Below are 22,628 nucleotides of genomic sequence, written 5' to 3' on the forward strand. Positions count from 1 at the left end.
AATAGAAAAAGAGTTTTCCTCCCGGAAAAGGCAGGACGACCGAACGTACGACACGTGACGTTGACGTTGAGAGGGAGAAGAAGAAGACGACGACAAGGCTTGGTCCTAAAGCAGCGGGACACCGTCACAAAGTAGGTGCACATTGTCCTTCCAGGATGAGCTGTGAATGTCCAATTTGAAGCCTTACCGAGAACCACCACCTCCCTCCTCCTCGTCTTCCCGGCCCTCCACTCGGACAAAGTGCGACGTCCTCTGACCCTCCGGCGATGGTCCATTTAGGAATCCGACGGTCCCGCACACGATTCACAAAGAGCAGCCCGCCATGTACTTCCCTGTCGGAGACATTCGGTCAGAGAAAAAGCTTTTATATTTCCAACAAACAAATCCCCATCTATTTCTCACAACATATACAAAGCAAACTTAAAAAAAAAAAAAAAAAATGTAATTCCTCTTTCTTGCCGAGATTTGATTTGAAAATTCTTTCCTTTAAGTTCGGAGATACAATCAGGTTACGTGTGCCGTCCAGAAATATTGTAATGTAATTAGTGCTGGGAAGTGGATTTGGACTTGCTCCCGTTTCTTTGCGCTACAGCTGTGAGCGTGACATCACTCTTCTCATCTAACACTCAAGGGAACTTCTCAACTACTGCAGAGTTATTTTAATGAACACCATAAAACATATAAGAACCAAACAGCTGTTACTTTCATTACAGAAAAAAAAAACAACCATCAACACCGTCTAATATCGGGCTCCTTATATAAGCTCTGTTACCGGCCTAATTTATTTTTGCCATTAATAGGAACAACATTTGCGTTGCAAGGCAGTAAAATCCTTTGTATTTGATAATAATACAGTTAAAATGTTATTAAACTACTAATACATGAATGAGAATGTCAGAACATTTTGATCATGGTTGTAAATGTTTATAAAATGACTTTGGGTCCACATTGTCTGCAGTGCTTTTTCTAGAAATATAATTAAAGTATTTACCACGTCAAAGCTGTTTTTAAAAGGTTACTTGTCAGAAAATGTTGGCATTTTGTATTAAAGGGAACTTTGTGAGGATATGAAACGAAAAAAAAAAAGAAGCAGCAAATGATCACATTTGAAAAACAAAACGACAAATGCTTATCAATTTTTGCCGGACAAGAATAGATCATGAAAACGTTTAGCGGTTATTTTTCAGTCATTTGAAGAATGGATTAACGGCATAACTGTTTTAATCAGTTGTCCTTCTAACATGACCGGAATCAAGTGCATCCGATGAATACAAACAACGCTGTAATAAAACGTGCGTGAAGCCCGCATTTCTTCTGCCAAAGCTGCCTTTGAAGTTTACATTTACCCGCACCGTGTGATGTATCTACATACAAAACAAACTCCAGAAAGTGTGTTCAGAGTGTCACCTGTGGCGAATCTCTTCTTGACCAGCGACATGCGGTAGCGGCTTCCCACCAGCTCCACGTCCGTGCCCGACAGTGATGCCCCGGAGCCCACGAACTGAACGGCCAGGCTGGGCGGAGGGCCGCGGGGAACCTCCAGGCACTGCCAGCTGGCACACAGAGTCCCTGAGCCTGAGACGGCAGATACACGACATGAATGCACTGCAGGGATAAAGATCGGCCAAGTCAAAGTGTTTAGATTCAAGATTCAAGAGAACTTTATCGTAAGATACAGATACATATCTATATATATATATATATATATATATATATATATATATATATATCTAGATATATATATATATATCTAGATATATATATATATATCTAGATATCTATATATATATCTAGATATATATATACAGAGCAGGGATAAAGTTGTTTGTCTGTTGTCAGGAGCCTCTGGTTAGGAGTATAATCTAGCTTGAAACGGCATAAATTGATTTTTCAATTAATGAAATAGAAATTATTTTGACAGTTGCATAATCATTTGACATTTTTAAAGCAAAAATGTCAAATATTTGCAGTTTCTTACTTCTCAAATATGAGGATTTGATGCTATTTCTTCTCACGCGCGACAGTTAAAAAAAATAAAAATAAAAAAAAAAAAAAAATCCAAAGTAACAATGTTTTGTTGACAAAAATAATGCAGATTGTTTAATACTTGTTAGTTACCCTCCCCCCCCCACCCCCACATCGAATTAGGACTCTGCTTCACACTGAAATAAAGTCATTTAAATAATGTTAAACCGCAGTGATATATCATCGCTAAACTTTAATTTTAAGCTTGGTTTAAACCTTCAGTCTCACCATCTTTTAACCTGCAAATGATCAATTCAAGCAAGACTTCATAATGACAAGCCTTCGTACGTAAATGTCACAAATATCTTATTTCTGATGGATATATTATGTATGGATGAAGACATGCAGTGTAAAAGAATATCAGGCGAAACACTAATTACTGTACGGACGAGCTACTGCAAAGCTCCTTTTCAGTCCCCGTTCAGGTGAAAAATATTTTCTCCCCAACACGTCTGCTTCCGTTTACAAGACGTCCGGTGGAAATAATTAATTGCAGTATTAATGCAAAGCTGCACTTTTAACACGTTGGTGATGAAGAAGCAGACATTGCGCAGGAAATCACTTTGAAGGGACAGGAAGGAGTCATGGCGGCCATTCAGTGTTTTCGTCAGAGAAACCAGAGAAGTCCTCCCAACTTTAAACGTTTTCTGCCTTTATCATCCCATCCATCACCGGTGGCTCTGAATAGTTTCTCGTTCACTCTTCTACAATCCCATTACTTCACACCGAGGTAATAATATATCATTAGATGAAAAAAAAAAAGGATAAAACAAAAAAGAAGAAATGTGGGTGTCTTGATACAAAGAAGCACAAAGGCAAAGCAAACCCAGAGCTCAAAGGAAGCCAGAAAACCTTTTATCATATGGTTTCGCATTTGTGTACCATTATAAAAAGACCTGAAATATGAACTACAATCAGTCCGATGCCAAATAAAGTGTGAATATTTTAGGAGTCTTTGTTAGTTCAGCACTAAGAGGCACCTTCACTCTCATTTTGTTCATCTGAAGAGGCTGAGGAGAGCAGCTGCCACGTTCAAATGCTAATGCTGCTGTTAAAAAGGTAACGATTCAGGCTTCGGCTGTTGAAAGAGAGAAAGATCTCTCCCGCTCATTTCTACATCTGTCTCGACACGACGTAGAGATGTGACACTGACGAGGAGGCGATGACGTTGACAACAAATTCAAAGAGACAACTAGTGAACTGGTAGACGGGAAACGGGTCGAGACGGTCAGGTAGACATCAGGGTGCGAGTAGAGCTGGGTAATGAAGATTTATTTGGTGGGCCGCCAGCGTGAAGGGAATTACTACGTTTTCAGTTCAATCTCACATTAGAACTCCAGATTTTACTCTTTATCAAAACACATTTTGGCCACACACCTGTCCGAGTTACAGGCTGAAGTAATTGGAGGCTTTGTGCACAGCCAGCTGGGTAGCGACTGACAGCCTGCACGTGAGGCGTTCAGGGAACATTAGTAAATTGTAGCATCTGTGGTAACCTGCATGCGAGGCGTTTAGGGAACATCGGTGAATTGTAGCGTCTACCCCCGTGAGGCGTTTAGTTTGGAGGCATTGCAGCAACAGAAAACACTCTTCCCGCTCTAAAACGCATGAAAACTAAATATTTGTATGTCATTTTCTTTTTGTTTAAATGGATCTTTTTCAGGAACCGGTACGGAACATTTTTGAATGACAACCAGCCCCCGGATCTTGCAGTCTCGCTTTCCAGTGAGCAGAATTTTCGAGTCAAAGTTTCCATGTCCAACGAGGGTTAAAGAAGAAAAGCAGAGCGGTGAAAAGAGCAGCAGCAGAACTCCTGACCTTTGCTGTGGTTGGTCGGGGAAAGGTTGGGCAGTTTCCACAGCAGCCGTCGTTCTTCAGCGTTCCTGCACGGGGAAAAGAAAAGTCACTGAGGCCTGAAATCCACCGCAGTGATCCGATTATAATTGTCATTGAATATTCTATATAATGTTCTTGTTTATTTAGTCTATAAAATGACAAAAAAACAAACTGAGAAATGCTTCAGGAGGGAAGTACATGTCTCATTAATGCTCCAAAATCAAAATATAGTCACTATAAAATGATCATAAACAGAATAAAACTCACAACTGAACATTATTCAGCAGTAAATCTTGTAGCCCTCCCGACTTACTTTCATTTATCATCATTTTAACTGTTAGAAAAACCAACTTAAGTGGATTTAAATTTCCAATCTGAAGGGAAATTAAGACAATAAAGACTCGGCCCGACATGCGTATCTTGTTCTTTAGTCGTCTGTCATCACGTCAGAACTTTTATTAAAATCAAATTCCCCCTTCATTCTTCTCATTAGCCAGCAGCTCTGCTTCTGTTTGTGCATTACGACAATCCTCTTGATTACATTTATCAGGTTAATAACAGGGCAGTCTCAGGGCAGACAGAAACTACTCATTATCCATCATCATCATCATCATCATTATCCATCATCATCATCACACCGTCGCAGCTCACCAGGAGGCGGGCGGCTGGCACTGCAGGTCTGTGGCAGTGTGGTCCAGCGGCAGCAGCACCTGCACGGCGGTGAGCTGGGTGGAGGGCGCGGTGGCGGGGCAGCAGTGGTAGTCGAGGGACACCCGGGTCACCGTGCCGCTCCGCTGACACTCGGCCGACAGCAGGAGGGGAGCCCGACCCGGGTCCTGAGACGACACCTGAGGAGGCAAGGAGGCTTACAGTTTGAAAGACTTTCAAATGAAGAGCCCAGAGTAGCATCCACGTCAATAAAACGTTAATATATGGCTCCATGGGGGATATGCCGAATATGGTGAAAATAATTTGTAAATTTGAAATGAAATCAGACCTCAGCTGATATGAAGAGGAGATTTCCCAATGACAAATGAACAGTGAACGAGGTTTATTTTGGCTTTGGAAGCTCCTATTTTCCCCTAAAACGTATAAACTAATAAATTCTTTTCAGACCATTCTTAATAAGAAGCATGACGGTGCATTTTCATTATCTCACAGATGTTTTTAAATGACACCTTCAAAGACCCCTGAGGGAAAATGGAGAAGGATTAGGAGGATGAGAAGCTGAACTGCGAAGCAGAACGGGTGAGAATCCTCCATTTAAATCCCGACCTGATACTTGAGCAGGCCGACGTTGTAGTACGAAGCCTGGGGGTTGAGTTCAGCCTCTCTCTGCAGGTAGAGCTGCAGAGCCTGCATGTTAAACCAGAAGTCTCTGGTGTCTGGGTCGCTCTGAGAAGGGTCGCTGCGGAGACGCGGAGACAACGGAGTGATGTAGGTTCGAGTGGACGGGGTCCGTGACACACAACGCGGACGGCAGCTGACCTGTAGAGCAGCTTCTGATTGGGCAGGAAGTGATCGATTCTGGAGATGTTGACCAGTCGGAAGCTGAGCACAGGAACGTTGGGGTTAGCCGTGAAGATCCGGGTGATGCCTGCTGGGAAGGACATCGTCAGGTCGCCGGTGATCTTCACAAGACAGCTGAGGAAAGAAGAAAAGCACACAGACCAAAAATAAATCAGCGGTGTTTTCTTACTCCGATCCGTCGACACACATTCATCAACAGAAAACACGCAAACGTTCTGCTATTAGTGTAAAACAGGGAGAATCATACAGACCGGTTGTGCTGTCCACCTTTGAAGTAGGCATTGATATATTCTGTGATGGCCGCTGCTACCGGCCAGGCCTCCTGCGTGCTGAGGGAAATGGGACTGGGACCTCTGGACAGGTGCACTGTGGAGATCACGTGATAAATCTGCTGTCAATATGAGCCACGCCATCTTTAAAGAACAGTCCAACGTTTTAGGAAACGTGCATAAAATATGCTCACGGTCTTGTGTCTGTACAGTAAATACGAAGGGAGTTAGCTTAGCTTGGCTTTGTCAGAAGGTAACAAAATCCACCAGTCAGCACTTGTAAAGCTCACTAATTGGGATGTCACATCTCTTTTGTTTCACACATTAAAAACCCTAAAATGTAAAAACAACAATCTGTGATTTTACCGGAGGTTATTTGCGGGATTATTTTCTTGACTGGGAGCATCAGTTAAAGTCGAGTGTCTCTATATGTAAATGGTACCGGTCTTCTTTGAAATATACAAACAAACTCTACCGTTAAGTATATTTCTCTCCGCTTAAAAATAAATAATTCTGCTACTTCCAAAGGGCATCTTGAAGTTTAACTTTAAAAGTGGACTTGTGCGTCTTACACTGCCTCTGCTGGTGGTCCTGGTGCTTGAAGGGCAGCGGCGAAACCTGTCCCACCCTGGCAGGGCTGGCCGCTCGCTTCTGGGCCCCCCACTCGCCGTCCCTGGCGTGAGGCCCCCACTCACTGGGGCTGGAGGAGGAGGAGGAGGTGAAGGAGGGGCTGGGCTCCGGCAGCGGGGAGGAGCACAGTGACCGGGACTGACGCACGCAGGGATGAAGCGGAGTCAGTATTTGGACTATTTTCACACAGATGATGCTTCTACGTGATCACACATTTACATTAAGTTTAGACTTGGTCCGGTTAAGCCACATTACATGTCGTGGTCTTATAAAAGGCCAAACAACAGTATTGAAAACATGAATTTGGTTAAATATTTACAATTATGACCTTTTGGAAACTTCACAGGTAATAGAAGTTTCAGGAGGGTTTTTTTTTGCGCACAGACCGCATTCAGTAACTGTGCTGTTCGGACTTCCGTAAGTTTGTGATGTCACAAACTCGGGCTCGTGTGTCCACCCGAGCTTTAATGTGGAACAAAGCATCTAGGAGTCATTCCGTTGAAGAGCTGGCAAACTTCTACATTGAAGAAAACCTGTGACTGGCCCGGGAGCGTGTCACTCAGAAAAGAGTCAGCCAATCAGAGGAGCAGCTCGTCGAGATTAATGCGACTTAAAGAGACGGACACAAAACGGCCTGTTTTTGTTTGAGCTCTGGAGAAAAGCTTATGAGAGGAGAAGTAAAACTATATTGAGATGTGTTTTGTCATTTAAAACCGTAAAAATATCTTTGTATGCATATCAAGAGTGGAAATAAGATACCAGAAAAGTATAAAATATGAGACCTTTAAGTCATGACTGCTACTCACTCTCTCACAGCCGCTCAGTCGGCCCGAAGACCTCTTGGCCCGGGTCGCCCTCTGAGGAGCAGCTGCGAGCGCCTCAGCTGTGTCCTGTCTGAAGTTCTGTTTGGAGCCTACCGGGAACACAGATACACAAATTAGAGACAGACGTCCTCTAAAATCAGCAGGAAAATACCTCGCTGCCAACACAAGCTGGCACCCAACATTTGATTTGTTGTGGTTTAACTGAGCGATTAAAGAAGCTGTTGGTGTCTGATCATGCGCCAGAGATTTTCTTCAATTATTAATCAGTTATCAAAATATTTGTAGATTAGTTTTAGATGCAGAACCCAATTAATTGACCATTTTTTGAGAATTAATTTTTCTGGATTATTTTTGTGTTGCGTCACATTAACTTTTGCATTTCTTCTAAAGCGTATGAACAGTTGGTGTGTTGGTCCACTCCAGTTTATAAAACAAGGGAAACACTCTGCAGACGCTACAGTAAGGAGAGATGATGTGACACTTTATGACGCCTTCATTGCTCGTTCCTCATTTTAAAAAGGCAGATCTCTGACGGTGTCAAGCGGCTGGCTGAGAGCGGCGGTGACGGGTGAAGCTGTGGCTGCTCTGTGGTGCTGCAGATTCGTGCAGCTGTTACTATTTGAAGCCGCAGTGCTTCTGTGACAGATGTGTTTTGCCAACACGTCGCAAGAGCTCAGGAATACAGAGGCTTCAATACAACGCTCAGCCAGACAAACCGTCACTGCACACACTGCATGTAGTCCGTGTTACACCCTTTAACTAGTCTGCAACAGACGGGCTCAAAACAACCAAAGCAGTAAGAGTGGAAGCGATATCATCGCAAATCTGCAGTCATACTCAGAACTACAGTCCGTTTCAGTCTGCCTCAGTCACAGAGCTGGTCAACCAGATCCTCTACTCTTCTTTCTAAATGCGGTGGTTCAGACACAGCTGACGGCGCACCGACTCTCACTGTGGTCACAGCAGACCTCTACTTTTATGACACAACACATGACACTGTATCATGTTACAGCTCAGCCATTTATGTGGGTCCCACGAAATGCAAAGGTAAATGTGAAGTGAAACAGAAATATAGTGAGGGAACGCAGCAGTAATCGTGAAAATAAAAGCCCCACCCTGACCTTTTACGGGGGTTTCATTTGGCTGAATTAGCCCGTAATGAACGGCGTACCAGGCAGACCCCTGATGGAAAGATTAGGCCTCATACCGGATAATTAAAAGTCAAAGCTGTGTGGTTGCAGAGGTGTGCCGTCATTAGAAATCAGCACCCTGATCCACAGAATTAATTATTTCTACCCGTTTACTTTTACATTTAAGGCAGTGAAAATGTGCACAATACTTGGAAGCTGCTGTAGGAGACTACGGGTCATTTCAAAGCTGTGTTAATTTATTCTTGCTGCCCACGTTGCTGGATTTTAATGTGGAAATTTATGATGAGTGAAAAGTTAAATGCCATCGGAAAAGAAGAAATTGAGTACCCTTGTGAGAGCCGAGAGTGCAGGTGATCTGAGTGTTCAGGTCCAGACAGTCCTGATCTTTGTCTGTTGAGAAACACAGATCCTCCTGGGGTCCTGAATGCCTCGTGAGCGGAGGGGCGTTCCTGCGTGGCTCGTTCTCTGACGATCGATGTTTTCTCCTCTCTCCTCCTTCTCCTCCTCCTTTTCCGCCTCCCTCCTGTGATTTGGAGCCGACGACTTCACTGAACGGGTTGTGGACAGAGTTCCAGTGCATCAGCTCCTTCTTTGGCTGAGCTGACGGTGAAGAGTTCGAGTTAACGTCGAGTCCCAGTCTATTGCTTTTGGCAGAGCCGCTGCTGCTGTTGCTGCTGCTGCTGCTGCTGTCTGGAGGGATTAACCCGGCGGCTGCAGCCAGCGTCGACTGGTGCGTCGGGCTGCCAATCATCGTGATTGCAAACGGGTCATCGGAGGAAATGGGAGGCGGCAGACTGCGGTCTCGTTTCCTGTCTCTGTCCTTACGATTGGAGGAGGAGGACGAAGAGGCAGCGGAAGGGGTTGGGAGTGTCTTGGTGTCGGCGAGGGCGATGGAGAACGGGTCTCCTCGCACCTCCATTCCCCTGCCCTCCTGGGCGGGGCGGGGCGGCGGGCGCGACCAGGCGTCGGACAGGTTCAATGTCTCCTGGGTGACGGACCTCTCGAAGGCAGCAAGGAAGGGGTCCTCAGGTGGGATGTGTTTGCAGTTCCACACCGACAACTCCATCTCAGGTGGGGGGAGGGACTGAGAGAAAGCAGGGAACCGCATCGACGAGGGGTCCATATCGGGGAGGACACGAGACGGGCGTGATGCGGCGATGGACCAGACGCCGGCAGGGTCGTCCTGCGGGTGGGGGCTGCAGCCGGGGGAGGGGTCACGGAAAGCCGAGAGGAAAGGGTCCGCCGGTCGCCCCAGTGTTTGTGTCTGCTCTTTACTCTGTGACACAGGAGGCCAAGCTGCCCAGCCCACCGGCTCAGGGGACGGCCCAAGGGGCTGATGGGAAGGTGAGTCCAGGCCAGAGTCTTCGACGTTCTCTGGAGAGGAGGAGTCGGACGAGAAGGCGGCATCTGACAAACACAATAAGCATACAGATCGCAGGAAATCAGCACAGAGCAGTAAATCTGATTATCGATAAAAGAAGGAAACAGAAAATGAGTAAAGATGGCGTTAGACTCTCCTGATGAGCTGTGGTGAATTCAAGTTTCAGGGCAAAGTAGTAAGAACAACGACACAGTAGCTACATTCTTCAAAAAAAAAAATATATATAAGGGGATATGTTTTCTGGATGTTACATGTTGCATTTAGAGAGAACACCTGTCCAGACATCCATGTATAATGCAACCTCCATTTTTTTCACAAGTTGTTTTGGGTCTCATTTACCATCAGAGATCTCCACATTAACACCCGGCTGCGTTCTGAATCCAGTGCGCCTCATCGTCTCCGACTACGCTGTTCAAGTTCCGACCTTCAAACCTCTAATACCCTGATTTGTAGATTACTTCGTAGAGCCCTCATCCTCCAGTCATTACCAGGAGGCTCAGAGGTAACAGATTTGGTCGGAGATATGTGATGAGCTTCGCGATGAGGCGATGCAGAGGATCAAAGGCTGTTACACAAATGCGAGACTTCAGTGAGTGCAGTTATAATATTCATTTTGCAAAGACTTCCCTTTAGTTTCAGCTATTTCCAAGAACAAATGAGGGGACTCATCTTTTCAGAGCTTGTTCTGAAGTTAAAAGACTTAACAGGAAACACATGATGTTTCGATGCATAAAAGATGAAGCGAAGGGCAGAATTTCCACTGATGATTGTCTAATCATTTTACAAAATCCTTTTATTATGCCCCCTCCATTTATTCAAGTGTTTTTGCTGTTTTTTGAGTTAGTTTTTATTTATTTACTGATTTGAACGTAAATGCCGAGCAGGTGTTTTTATGTGACCCTCTTGAGTTTGGTTTAACGTGAACTTTATTCAAAGTACTTTTTAAAAAAAAAAAGGCTCGTTGTACATCTCTGCGCTGTGAGAACGAGAGGCCGTGTGGGCGGCTGCGGCCAACAGAGATACAGCATGTCTGGGTAATAATGGAGAATTATTTGCTGGTCTGCCAACTTTTGTTTCTCATTTGTTTTGTGAATTTTTAGTTTGGCTTTGTTTAAATCATTTGTGGGTGTTACGTTTGGGTGTCATTGTCGCTTGTTTATACTTTTGTAAATTTATTCTGCTGTTGGAAAAAGTGCATCATATAATGAGGGTTGTCTTATTTTTGTGCTGACACAGTATTAATATGATATCACGTTGCAAAATGAATGTACAGAATATCTTCCACACAACTCGTCTTACATTCAGAAGCTCCAAAAGCGATCGGCTCTCTGAGTTGCTCCCGGCTGTCAAAGCTTTTGGACTTGAAGGCCGATTCCAGTGGCGGCCCAAACAGACTGTCTGAGCCCGACGCTGTCGAACTCAACCTGACGGAGAGCAGGGAAGAAACGGAAGAGGAGATCAAGCAGAGCGGAGGAGTGGTGGAGGGAGAAGTGAAGACAGAAGTGTGGGTGTAAGGAAGAGAAGAGGAAACTAGGGGTTTGTGAAAAATGCATGAAGAAAGACAAAAAGTGCAGGACAGGGAAGGAGAGAGAGCAATGAACAGTATTTGTCTTCTTGTATCTTTCTGGAAAGATACAATTCTGCATGTAGCCAGTGTTTATTTCCTGCTGTGCACCTCTGTAAATGTCCTGAAGTTTATGCAGGGTCATTTCTATTCTTCCTATTTATAAATTGTCAGTTTCTAAAGCGACAACCAACAGTGACGTCACCCTTTGGTTTGTGAACTGCTGTTCTGAAGGTTCCAGTTTGCTATTTTGGCCGTCACCATCTTGCTATTTTAGAGCCAGAAGTGACCATATTTGGACAAACTGTGGAGGACACTACGCCCCGCCCACTTATAGCGGAAACCTGACTGCACCACAGGCCTGTCAATCAAACAGACACGTCGCCCAAAATGCCGCTTTTGCACTGCTAATATCTGATTAATGGTGGAAGTATTTTCAGATGGACCACCAGAAAACTAATACGAAAGAGTGACTTTAGCAAATGACACCATAATAACTTATGAAATGGAAAGTCAATAAATTTTTTCCACGAGAGAAGTTGAATGGGAGTCTATGGAGCCCGATCCTTTTTCAAGCCAACCCCTAGAGGCCCTTGGTGGTATTGCAGTTTATGGCAGTTTGCACTGGCCTCATTTTTTTAGACCAGGAAGCTACGACCACTTTAATACACAGTCTGTGATATTTTTTTATATTAGTTTGGTGTAGAAGAGTTTGACGGGCTTGCACAGAGCAGAACCTTGATGACAGTGAGCACACCATATCACCCGACATCAGCGTCCGACCTCACTAATGCTCTTGTGGCTAATCCCTGCAGGCAGGTTCTAAAATGTTACACCAGAAGAGTGGATGCCATTATAGCTGCAGATTAATTCCTACAACTTTGACTTTAGATGTCCACGTACTTTTGTCCATGTCGTGTATGTATCGCCACTAGTGCCACAGTGTATTCTTTGGTCTTGCTTCTGTCTGAAAACAACTTTAACCAAGTAAAAGGAAAAGTTCTGTCTGAGCTGCAGAGGAAACGAAGAAGAGGGAAATAACAGTGAGAGAAATGGGCTGACGAAAGGGGAAACTAGAATATAGACAAAAATAAATCAAGGACGGTGACAGGTGAACGACTGTGAGCAGAAAGCCTGAAGAGCTTCAAACCGCTGAAAAGGCCACTGGTGACGCAGATTAAGCTCCAAATATACCTCTGCGCCCGCTCAGAGACAGATATGAGGAAGCTGGGAGGAGATGACGTGAAGGGCAAAGATATCTCACCTGCTGTGATCAGGGCTGGAGGTGGACCTACAGAGGCCCTCCTGCTCTCCATCTGTACAGAGACAACACACACACACAACACACAACACACACACACACACACACACAAGGAGACACTGTGACTCAGTGCAGAGGATGCTCCCTAATCAGGACTAATCAGCAGCAGTGTTCTTTGTCAGAGGCTGGTATCGGGTGAGATAAGGCGACACGAGGGAAAACCCATCAGACATTACCCTCTCAATGATAAATACCAGTAATTAGCCCGGTCTCGCTGAGCTCCGGCCACCGCTGCTGTCCCTGCAGAGTTACCCCTTTAATCAGAAGCTGATCATTCATCCTGCTGCCACCGGATTTAAAAAGAGAGAGGCTCCCTGCTGCTGGAGTGCAGCAAGTTGTAGCCTCCCACTCCAGACTAACCTACTGACAGCTACCAAACCTGTGGGCGATCGATAAAACACGGCTTGGAGCACGAGCAGAGGGCCGGGTGTGACTAATGGAGGGTGGCTGCTAATGCAAGGTCAGACGATGAAGAAATCTACTGTCCAGGGGGAAACACGGGGGCTAAGCAGGCTGGAGGTTGAGAGATGCTACACGATAGCATCATCAATCCACCAATGCTCCAAATGCAGCTGTATGATAGTGTGAGAATTTGTTTTGGTTTTTTTTACCTTTTCAGATTGCAAACAGCAAAAAATGAAGGGACAGAAGCTTGAAACCTCCAACACAGGAAAAAGAGAATATGAGGTACAAACAAAATGTTGTAAGTTTTCCTGTTGCACGCAAGCATAGCGCAACACAGTGATACTCACGGAGCAAGGGGGAGGTATCACTTTTCTGAGCGCGTATTCCAAGTTATGTCGCTTGATCAACAGAGTTACAAACGTTTGGTGACCACCAAACAGAAAGCACACATCAAATTTTGAGCGTGATCGCGCACCGTGAATTCGTACCCTCAGGGTCAGTTGCCTGTGATGTTTCGAGGAGTTTGAGCGAAAACATTTGGGGCAAAAGAACTGTGAAGAGATTACAAATGGGTTCTCTAAGTTTCTCCCCCTAAACAACACAGTTGTTGTTCCCCACCACCAGGGATTTGTCTCCCTGTGATGGAAAGATTCTTTTGTTTTTTTCCTTTTTATGTACATGTTATGTTATACTTTGTATAAACAGGAGGGATATGATGGAAAGAAAAGATTTGTCTCTTCCTCTTGTTTGCATTGTGGCTCCGGAAAGTCCCTTGTCAAGCAGGCTCCGAAAAGTCTCTTTGGGTTTCTCGTGTTTGCAAATGATTCCTTTTGTTTTACTTTCCGCATCTAATTGACGACTCCCCTGTGTCCTTATCTTGTGACCTACAACCAACTCTGTATTACCATACGAAAGCAGATACAAAGGGAATGGGGGTGACTGTCAACTGTTTGTCCCACTGTATAAAAGCTGCCCTACGGAGGAGTGAGGGGGCCCTTTTTTGCTGGACACCTCTCTTTGAGGGTGCATGTATGTGTTCCTTCTTGCAAGAATAAATGTCCGATGTGTTTGATTTTGAACCAAGCCTAAGAGTAATTTTTCCAACACCCTGTAACTTATTTCTGTTGACACAAATTTGACATCTCCCTCTCTCTCTACTCAAGTTTCAGGTCCATTGTGTCATCGCAAATGCACGCGGACCAGTGGTCACAAAAATGTGTGTAACACATGTGCTGATGTTGAGTTACTCACAGATGTTATTGCTTCCCCCCTGCTCCATGCGGACTATTATACTGAGCTCTGTTTGTGTGCAACAGGAACAGTTTCTGAACTTTTGGATCGCATGTCATCATATTTTGACTGTTGCGGTGTTGATTAATTTGCAATTATTTCATTGACAAGCAATTCATCTTTAGCGCTAAAGAAAGTCAGAAAACATTCAAACTGCCTGCATAGATTCCCTGAGTTAATCATTTCACATTACTAACATCTCAAGACCTAAAATACTGAATTTGGGACAATGGGCCGTATGCCGAAGAAAAGCATCAAATCTTTTCATCTAATGAACTGGAAGCAGAATTCTTCTTGACATTTTCCTTTAAAAAGGATTAACCATTTATCAAAAATATTTGCAGATTAACTTTCGGTTTAACTGACTAAAAATAATAATCCACTACTCGCCTGAGTTCTCTAACAGATGCAGTGACTAACAGACAGTGAGATTGAAGACTCACCTCTGTGGGCAACAGCTTCGCCCTCTTCTGATCGGCCTCCTGCAGTAGTCAAGTTTCCTGCAGAGACGCATCGGAAGATTTCAGCTGTCAAAAGCGTGAGGTCGGAGATGCAGTGCACAGATTACAGTAGATTTCTCACCACTTTGTGTTACAGAAAAGGAGATTTGCTGCACAATAAACACAAAATTACTCCACAAACATTCCAACTGAACTTACTGAACTTACTGGAGAAATGCCGCTTCACTATCACCTGAAAGTCAAGAGAGAGAGGTGCAACTTTTCAACATACTGGACTCGTGATGGATTATTCTGTATTTTTATTACTGTCAACAAATCCAACAACGCTTTAGCCCCTCTAAATAATTTGTCTGTCTGTGGCAATCAGCCACGAACACACTGGTTCCTACTCATAAAGACAAAGTAGTAAATGTACTGTAGCGCTGTAGGTTTTAGTTATTAAACAGTACATTGGTAGAAAAGTATTTTCAGAGCCATTTGGTGCACTACTAAATATTTCTTGCAGCAGAACAGTGTATTTAGGATTGCCTCAAAATAAACAACAGTACAAATGTTTGTCGTAAAGAATGAAAATGTCCGCAAATACAACATTGTGGCTCATTGATGTGTTTTTAATAACTTATAGTAAACGATGGCAAAACTTGTTGGTTGTTTTAGTCTTTCTGTGGGATTTCTTTAAAACTGTATTATTTGATACTTCTAAACGTCAACAGTCAGTCTTGAGGAGTCTTATTTTCGTGGTTGTTTAGGGCTAAAATAAGATGTCATCATCATGTCAAGTAGAAACAACAAAAACAAACAACCTGTTGCCGTACCCCTCTGTTGGGCGGCAGGGTGAGCGACCCCACGGTGGCTTTCAGCTCCTTCTCTGTGGCGACGGAGTTGCTGCGATTGCTGCTGGCCACCGGTCGGATCTGGATGTGGAACTTTTTGGGCTCCTCGTCGTCAAAGTCCGAATCGCTGGAGTAGAAGTTGTTCTCCTTCTCATCAGAGCAGCGTGAGAGGGAGAGAGGAGGGTCAAGGAGAACATGCTCATACTGCAAACAGGGATGAGAAATGATGGTGTCTGGGAGGTGTGTTTGGAAAAAGAAAACTATGCATCAGCTAACTCTGCTTGAGACTTCTGGTGAAAAAACATTTCAAAATTAAAACAAATATGAAACCAAATAATCTTTGACCAGCAGAATATTACTATTTAGGCAAATGCTGATTTCCATTAAGAGAAAAGATGTTGATTTGATTAAAATCAGAACAGAGAAACAGCTGCAGCAACCAAACATTCATGCAAAACACAAGTAGATGCAGAAGCACTACAGAGTTTTCAAGTGTCAGAGCTGTCACACTTCCTGCCGCACCATCAGCTGCAAAACAGTCACCTCTACTTCCTCTTGATATTGGCCGGGTCTCTGCTGCATGTGCCTGCGGTGCGTTATGTACGCCTCGATATCTTTGATGAATGCGTACTGTCGATTCTGAGCATGCGGGGTGTCTCGATAGGAGGACAAAAAAAAGCAGGAAGACTTGTTATCTCGCATGTGTCAGGACTGAGAGTGATAAATGGATCAGAGCTGAGGAGCCAGGACGTTGAGTACTTGAGTACGAGGCTAGGGGGGGAGGGTCATTCATAGCTCATGCTGGTCAGGCTCAGTTCAGCCTGACTTAACCTCGTTAGGTCAGGCTGATCAGTCCCTCTCAGTTAGGGGTCGTTTTAGGGTCAATCTCATGAGGTTTAGTTTGGTGCAAACGGAGTCCATCACATGACCGATTCAAGTTTGTCACATCTTTCCGAGTATGAAATGTGCAGGTATTCCACATGAAGACGTAGAATGAATTTGATTTTAAAGCTGTTTATCTGACTTTGCTTTAATGTAACAGATGGTGTGTTTCATATGTTTGGTAAAGCTCAGCCCACAGCTCAGCTCATCAGTTAGTCAACAGAAGATTAACAGAAAATCAACCAGATGCAGATTTAATACATCAGGAGATTTGCTAATTACAGCTTCAGAATTTAGAGGAGTTGTAAAACTTTGGGTTTTTGTATTTTGTTCAGACTGACAATTTTTTTAAACTTGTTAAAAGTCTTTCCACAGGGTACTATTTTAAGACTTCGTCATATGAAGAGCATGTTGATTATTTGTTAATGTTTTAAAGAACTACATAAGGCAGAGAAAATGTTGAATGCTAATAAAAGGGATTCACCACAGCTGGAGGCTCTCGTGTTTTATTGGTTTATACCATCTAATCAAATTGGTAATAAAAATGTTTTTTGACACAGATAAATAGAAAAAAAAAAAAAAAAAAGTATTAAAAGTAAAGTATTAAAATGGCCTTCAACATTATCAGTTCTCAACCCAGCTGAACATTAACATCCCTCATCAAAACATGAAAAAAGGGAACGTGTCAGAAGACTGGTGTCCCTGCTTTCAGTGCACTTCAAAAGACTTGTTAAATCGAGGAGCGCTCCATCTGCTCTGGAAGCAGACTAAACCTGTTGATGATTCTGTTTTCTTTAATTTCACACCGATCTATATCATTAATTATTATACTACTACAAGATAAGAGTTGGAAAAAGAGAGAGTGGTGTTTCGCGACCCTAAATGTCCGGACCGAACACGCGTGAGCAGAAAAAGGATATCATTCTGAGTGCTGTCTGATCGGATGACGAAGCCTTCGTCGTCTACCTCCAGGGGGGAGTTCTGCATGAATGGAAACACAGAGGAGATAAAGAGGGAGGCAGACACCAGCTGGGTCAGCAACACGGAGACAAATGGCACATATCTGACACACACAAGTGCTTTATCATACTCTGTAACTCAGCACTTCAGATTACATGCACAACAGAGAGCTCTCCATTCGAGTGTAAGTGAATAACCAAAGCCTACAAAAGGTAAACACTGTGTGAGTCAGTGACGTTCTCACCAAGAACACGAGTCGTGTGATGAAGCGACAAGTGCACTTTGAGTTTAATTTAAATCATTTAATCAACCACGGCTCTGCGCTGTTTTTCCAAATGAGAGCGATTTATTACATAGATATTTATACTGCGTGTGTGTGAGTGTGTGTGTGTGCGCGCACTAAGGGACGCACCACCAAAATCCCACATTGGTCCATGCCTACTACACATAAAAGCCACTGTTTCACATTAAAAGCTTTCCATCTTTTATGATCAGCTTTTATTGCGAAACAGCTACGGGAAATGTTGTGTGTTGCATGCGGGAACAGGCAGATATTTTGGGCTCCCCTGTAAGCACACAGTGTATCCACAACCAGCAGAAAGTTGTCTTCTTTTTAGCCTATACTTTTACGTTAAAAAAAATTACAGTAGGTTGTCATCTTTACTGGCACACTGTGCTCCTGAATTATTTTTCTGTTCTTTAGGGACGAACGCATGTGAAATGCTCCCACTTGTTGAGCTCGGTCAAGCCAGGATGTCTGTCACTGTAGTTAAATACAAGACGTGAGGAAAGCCAGACGAACATCGAACCAACGCTGGAGCTGGTATTTTTAGACCGAGTGGGGAATTAGAAAGATGATATTTAATTACATTTCACGAAACAGATCTCAACAGATGAAGTTGATATAATGAGTCCAAGTGTCGCCATTGATATATTTTTTTTATAGGAAAATCTGATACAGGAATAGTCAGAACAGTCCAGCTAATATTGTAGTTGATAATGTGATGAGGTTACAGAAGTCAGTTTGAGAAGATAAACTTAACGGCAGCCGCAACCGCTTTACAGTTAGACACGTACTAAAGATTTAAAGATCAAGACTCTTTATGTCAAGACTGATTGATTTTTTTTTATTGTATCATTAAATCGCTCTGAAATTGAAAGATGTGACGGTAATTGCCAACTCAGCTACTCGTTTTAAACTCTCAGCCACTTTCACTGCATTTTTTTTTCCTGCTTCACAGCCTGAAAATTCACTCTTCTGAAGTATTCTTTATACTGTTCAGTCTCACTTGAATCACCCCTGTTTTCAACAGCGGGTCACATCTTCAGCTCTAACAGAACCAGTGCATGCTCCCTGCTCAGCACCAAACGGCACACAGACGATTTGTGACCAGCTGAAGAAAGTCTGACAGTGAAAGAGAGAAATATGTTTCTCTAGAGTTGCTGCAGGCCAAAACGAAAACTCCAAAACAAATACGATTTAATCAAGCAACGTAAACACTGATACAGTTAAAATAACATGATTTATATACTAATAACACATTGAAGAGGCCCCAGAGACACCAGATTTCAGTGAATGCAGCTTGAAGTAATGCAGGCTGCTGTATCTAAATTTCATGCAGCCACTGATTCAGTGAAGTGAATGTCCCCTCAAAAGGACTTCCAAGTGTTTTGGTGAAAATATTTTTTTTGTAATGGGCTCCATCTCCTGATCTTATGACAGCAACTCGCTTTCTGGACTGAATTGACTTGTATTATATTCTATCTTGAATGTGAATGGAGTGTGACAGTGCATTCATGTCACGTTTTAAAATAACTTCTGCTCACATTACTAGTAACTGTCAGATTGCAGTCAGAAACAAAATTACCTTGAAAGTGTGTAACAGCAGCGCTAGTGGTCCTGGGATCTAGGGTTCACTGTCTGATTCCACGTTAATGTTAGTAGACAATAATATTTTCACTTCCCATCATAAGCTCTGAACTGGTTTCAATGCTATCTGACTGATTGATCCCTTTCTATTAGCATTGTTAATAGAACTGAGGGACTCTTCCCAGTCAGCCCCTCTCACCTGTGGGGACCGTTTTGGGTCCAGTTCTGTTTTCATTTTATCTGCTGCCTCTTGGTTCTATTTTAAGACACACAACTGGCTTGCCTGAGATGACTTTCTGGCAGCGTCCAGAGCCCTTTCACACACAAACACAAGTCTCTCTCTCTTACACCACTTGTACACAGGCCATCACGTACACAAACAAACACAGTTGCTCTCACATGCAGTTACACACTTCCCCTCTGGCTGACAGATAATCTCAGAAACGTCTTCTCAGAAGTACCAAAATAAACCTGGGAAACCCCACACCATCAGACACGTCATTATCACACTCATGATCCCCGTGATCACCTTTCCACAAACACCCCAAACACACACTGTTTTCATCAGAGTAGATGCCCTCTAATGTGTTACAGCAGGGATATCTGGAGATTCAGGAGTGAGACAGGACTGATAATTGAGTCAGTGGTTTTTGAGCCGCAGTATTTGGATGTAATTTATTTCCGATACTCACGAGTGCCTCCGTCACAGTTGAATCACTGCAAATACAGAAAACAACACACGGGAATTATTTTCATTATTCAGTAATAACACAAACTGTGACAAAGAACAGAATTCACAATATAATTTCAGAAGTTCGGGACTTGTAGAGCTCTTTGTGTGTGTGTGTGTGTGTGTGTGTGTGTGTCACACTCACGTGGAGTCTGGCTCCTTGTCCCTCTTGCCCAGACCGGGGATCCTGAAGGCTTTTGCTCGACTCTTTTTCCCACCTTCGGGTGCCAAAGCTGTCATGTACTCCTCAAATCCAACCAGAGCTAGTGACGACAGGCAGTTTGACAAAAATAAGAAACATCCATCTCACTCTCTCTCTCTCACACACACACACACACACACACACACACACACACACACACACACACACACACACACACACACACACACACACACACACACACACACACACACACACACACACACACACACACAGCATTCATGTGAGCAGTTGCAGTATGCCACTATGAATTACTCAGCCTCTACATTACTCTTGAGTGTGGATGCCTTTGAAGTTTTATTGTTACGTAACAGCTGAAGTTGCAAGTTTATTCTTTTATTTCCTTCCTGCTGAACACGTGCCGGCAGTCATTTCTGTGAGCTCACTGTACCTGGCCGCTCTTTGCCCGTGCCCTTCTGCTCTGCAAATTTCTGAATAAGGTTATCGATGCCGATGTTCTCCACATTCTGCTTGAATTCCTCGTGGACCTGCAGCCGAGAACAACAGAATGATTTATTGTTTTTGGTTTATAATCAGTATTATCATAATCAGAAATGGTAATAACGCTTTCACTATTCCACCTCTGAAAAGCAAGCAAGAACCCCGTTGTTGCTATTTAATACAACAAATTTTTGAACAGGAGGAATAAAACAACAATTCGAACCATCTGACTGGGGTGACACTGTTGTTACACTAAGTTATCACCAAGAGCTTTAACTAGACACAACTGCTAGGATGTAACAAAAAAATCTGCTGGTAATGACGGCTCATAACTGACATTAGAGTAATTCTACTTGGAGGACTCCAGCTATTATACAAAAATATATAAAAAACAAAGATAAAAAAAAAAAATCAGTTTTTTGGAGTGCAAGGACAATTGCTGTCTTTTGTGGGAGATCATTAATGCAGGATTTTACGTCAGCTCCCACCTACCTGTCCCACCTGGACGTGGGTGTCTTCGATGGAGTGGGAGTAACCTTTGATCAGCTGTTTCATCTGGCGCAGGTGAGTCTCCTCGATTTCCTGAAACTTCTACTCAAACATGTACAAGTACGCACACAAACAAACAAAGACAGTGAAACAAAATGTAAAAAAAAAAAAAAACCTGTTACTACGTGAACTCCTCAAAAATCCACTGTTGGATAATTTATCTTCTCATCTTATTTAAATAGCATTTTACATCATCACTGTGAAGGCACATAGTCACATTAAATCCACCCACAACTCAATAAATTAACATCAAAGCATCAACTTGAAAAAAAAACAGACTCTTTTAGATGCTGCAAATATACATTTCCTGCACATGCAAATTGCAACTTCAGTGTGTATGTCCTAAGAGGTAAATTCCAGTTTTCCATCATACATCTGCTCGGGCTTTTCTTAATATTTGTGTAAATATCTTTGACTTGGTGCTTTTGTTTTGTGTGATTTTATTTGTTGAATATGATTTGTGTTTTCTTCATGTTTATTGCTCTGGTTGTTGAGATTTATTTTCTCTGGTGTGTTTCAGGTGCATTCAGACAAGCAACCAGATTCTTACAAACAGAGAATAAAAACTTTATGCACTAAAGTGAAAAGATCCTTTGACAGAGAGCTGAGATGCAGAGAGGCAGTCAGCCAGCAGAAGAGGCCGGGGATGCCAGGTCGTTAAACCGGCGATAATTCGAGAGGATTTAGTATTTAAGTTTGATCCTGCTCTTTATTCAGCCAGTTCATTTGTCGCCGTCTGCTTCAGGGGAATTGTCTTGATATAGTGCCTCTGGCTTTTGTTGGGGAAGTGAACTTATGAGCAGAGTTGTGCCAGTTCCTTTTCTCCAATTAAACCCGGCAAAATCTGGGCACAGAGAGCAAACATAAAACACTCTCAGCACACCAAAAGGAAAGGAAGGACTCTGGCAGTGTGCTCGTAGGTGACTAGGGTTTAAAAAAAATTAGCATGGACCGTATATAAAAAGGGGCATAGCATCCAACTCTTAAAAGTTAAGCCTAAATTAATCTAAGTGCAATTCCACTGAGGGCCACTCGGGTTTGGCTTCAGAAACCCTCTGGATCCAATAGACTCCCATTCATAAAGCGTCAACTTCTCTCATGAAATACAAAATCAGTTATTATGGTGTCATTACCTAAATTCACTCCTTTTGATCAGTGCTCTGGTGGTTCTTTTGAAAGTATTTCCATAATTAATCAGATATTCTGCCTCAAAGAGCAGCTTGGGTGCAGACAGATTTCTGGAAAAGGCGGGCTGACATAGTGTCACTGTTCACTTCTGGCTTACAAAAACCAAGATGGTGACAACCAGAATGCCCGACTGAATGCTTTAAAAATGTCAGTTCACAAACCAACGTGTTACGACTGGTGGTAACACTGGTGGTTTGCAGCTTAACAATCAGTTAATTAGTGGAAAATCATTAATTATTTTGATAATCAATCTAAATGCCTAAAAAAT

General features: G+C 43.2%; 1 protein-coding gene across 7 annotated transcripts in view; it reads right to left on the reverse strand.

Annotated features, from left to right (window-relative positions):
* Positions 1 to 201: 201 nt before the first annotated feature.
* fcho1 (FCH and mu domain containing endocytic adaptor 1) overlaps positions 202 to 22,628 on the reverse strand; it is a 52,562-nt gene continuing 30,135 nt past the window's right edge. Inside the window, exons 8-27 of one of the 7 annotated variants that reach the window (XM_069718127.1) lie at positions 21,116 to 21,214; positions 20,574 to 20,670; positions 20,108 to 20,225; positions 19,925 to 19,949; positions 17,323 to 17,383; positions 15,503 to 15,684; positions 14,895 to 14,919; positions 14,670 to 14,726; positions 12,475 to 12,526; positions 10,946 to 11,070; positions 8,593 to 9,672; positions 7,097 to 7,203; positions 6,233 to 6,428; positions 5,643 to 5,757; positions 5,350 to 5,505; positions 5,137 to 5,269; positions 4,513 to 4,709; positions 3,844 to 3,908; positions 1,408 to 1,575; positions 202 to 332 (exon numbers count right to left, since the gene is read on the reverse strand). In XM_069718127.1, coding sequence (XP_069574228.1) covers positions 304 to 332; positions 1,408 to 1,575; positions 3,844 to 3,908; positions 4,513 to 4,709; positions 5,137 to 5,269; positions 5,350 to 5,505; positions 5,643 to 5,757; positions 6,233 to 6,428; positions 7,097 to 7,203; positions 8,593 to 9,672; positions 10,946 to 11,070; positions 12,475 to 12,526; positions 14,670 to 14,726; positions 14,895 to 14,919; positions 15,503 to 15,684; positions 17,323 to 17,383; positions 19,925 to 19,949; positions 20,108 to 20,225; positions 20,574 to 20,670; positions 21,116 to 21,214 — 3,087 coding nt within the window. In that variant the 3' untranslated portion in view covers positions 202 to 303. Of the gene's footprint in view, positions 333 to 1,407; positions 1,606 to 3,843; positions 3,909 to 4,512; positions 4,710 to 5,136; positions 5,270 to 5,349; positions 5,506 to 5,642; positions 5,758 to 6,232; positions 6,429 to 7,096; positions 7,204 to 8,592; positions 9,673 to 10,945; positions 11,071 to 12,474; positions 12,527 to 14,669; positions 14,727 to 14,885; positions 14,920 to 15,490; positions 15,685 to 17,322; positions 17,384 to 19,924; positions 19,950 to 20,107; positions 20,226 to 20,573; positions 20,671 to 21,115; positions 21,215 to 22,628 lie in introns of all 7 variants that reach the window. The other 6 variants (XM_069718123.1, XM_069718122.1, XM_069718125.1 and 3 more) reach the window with 6 other exon arrangements.

This window comes from Brachyistius frenatus, unplaced genomic scaffold (genome assembly GCF_029030835.1).
Source record: "Brachyistius frenatus isolate BFR_SWC_R1_liver_20210118 unplaced genomic scaffold, ASM2903083v1 Contig_186, whole genome shotgun sequence".
In the NCBI taxonomy this organism is placed as follows: domain Eukaryota; kingdom Metazoa; phylum Chordata; class Actinopteri; family Embiotocidae; genus Brachyistius; species Brachyistius frenatus.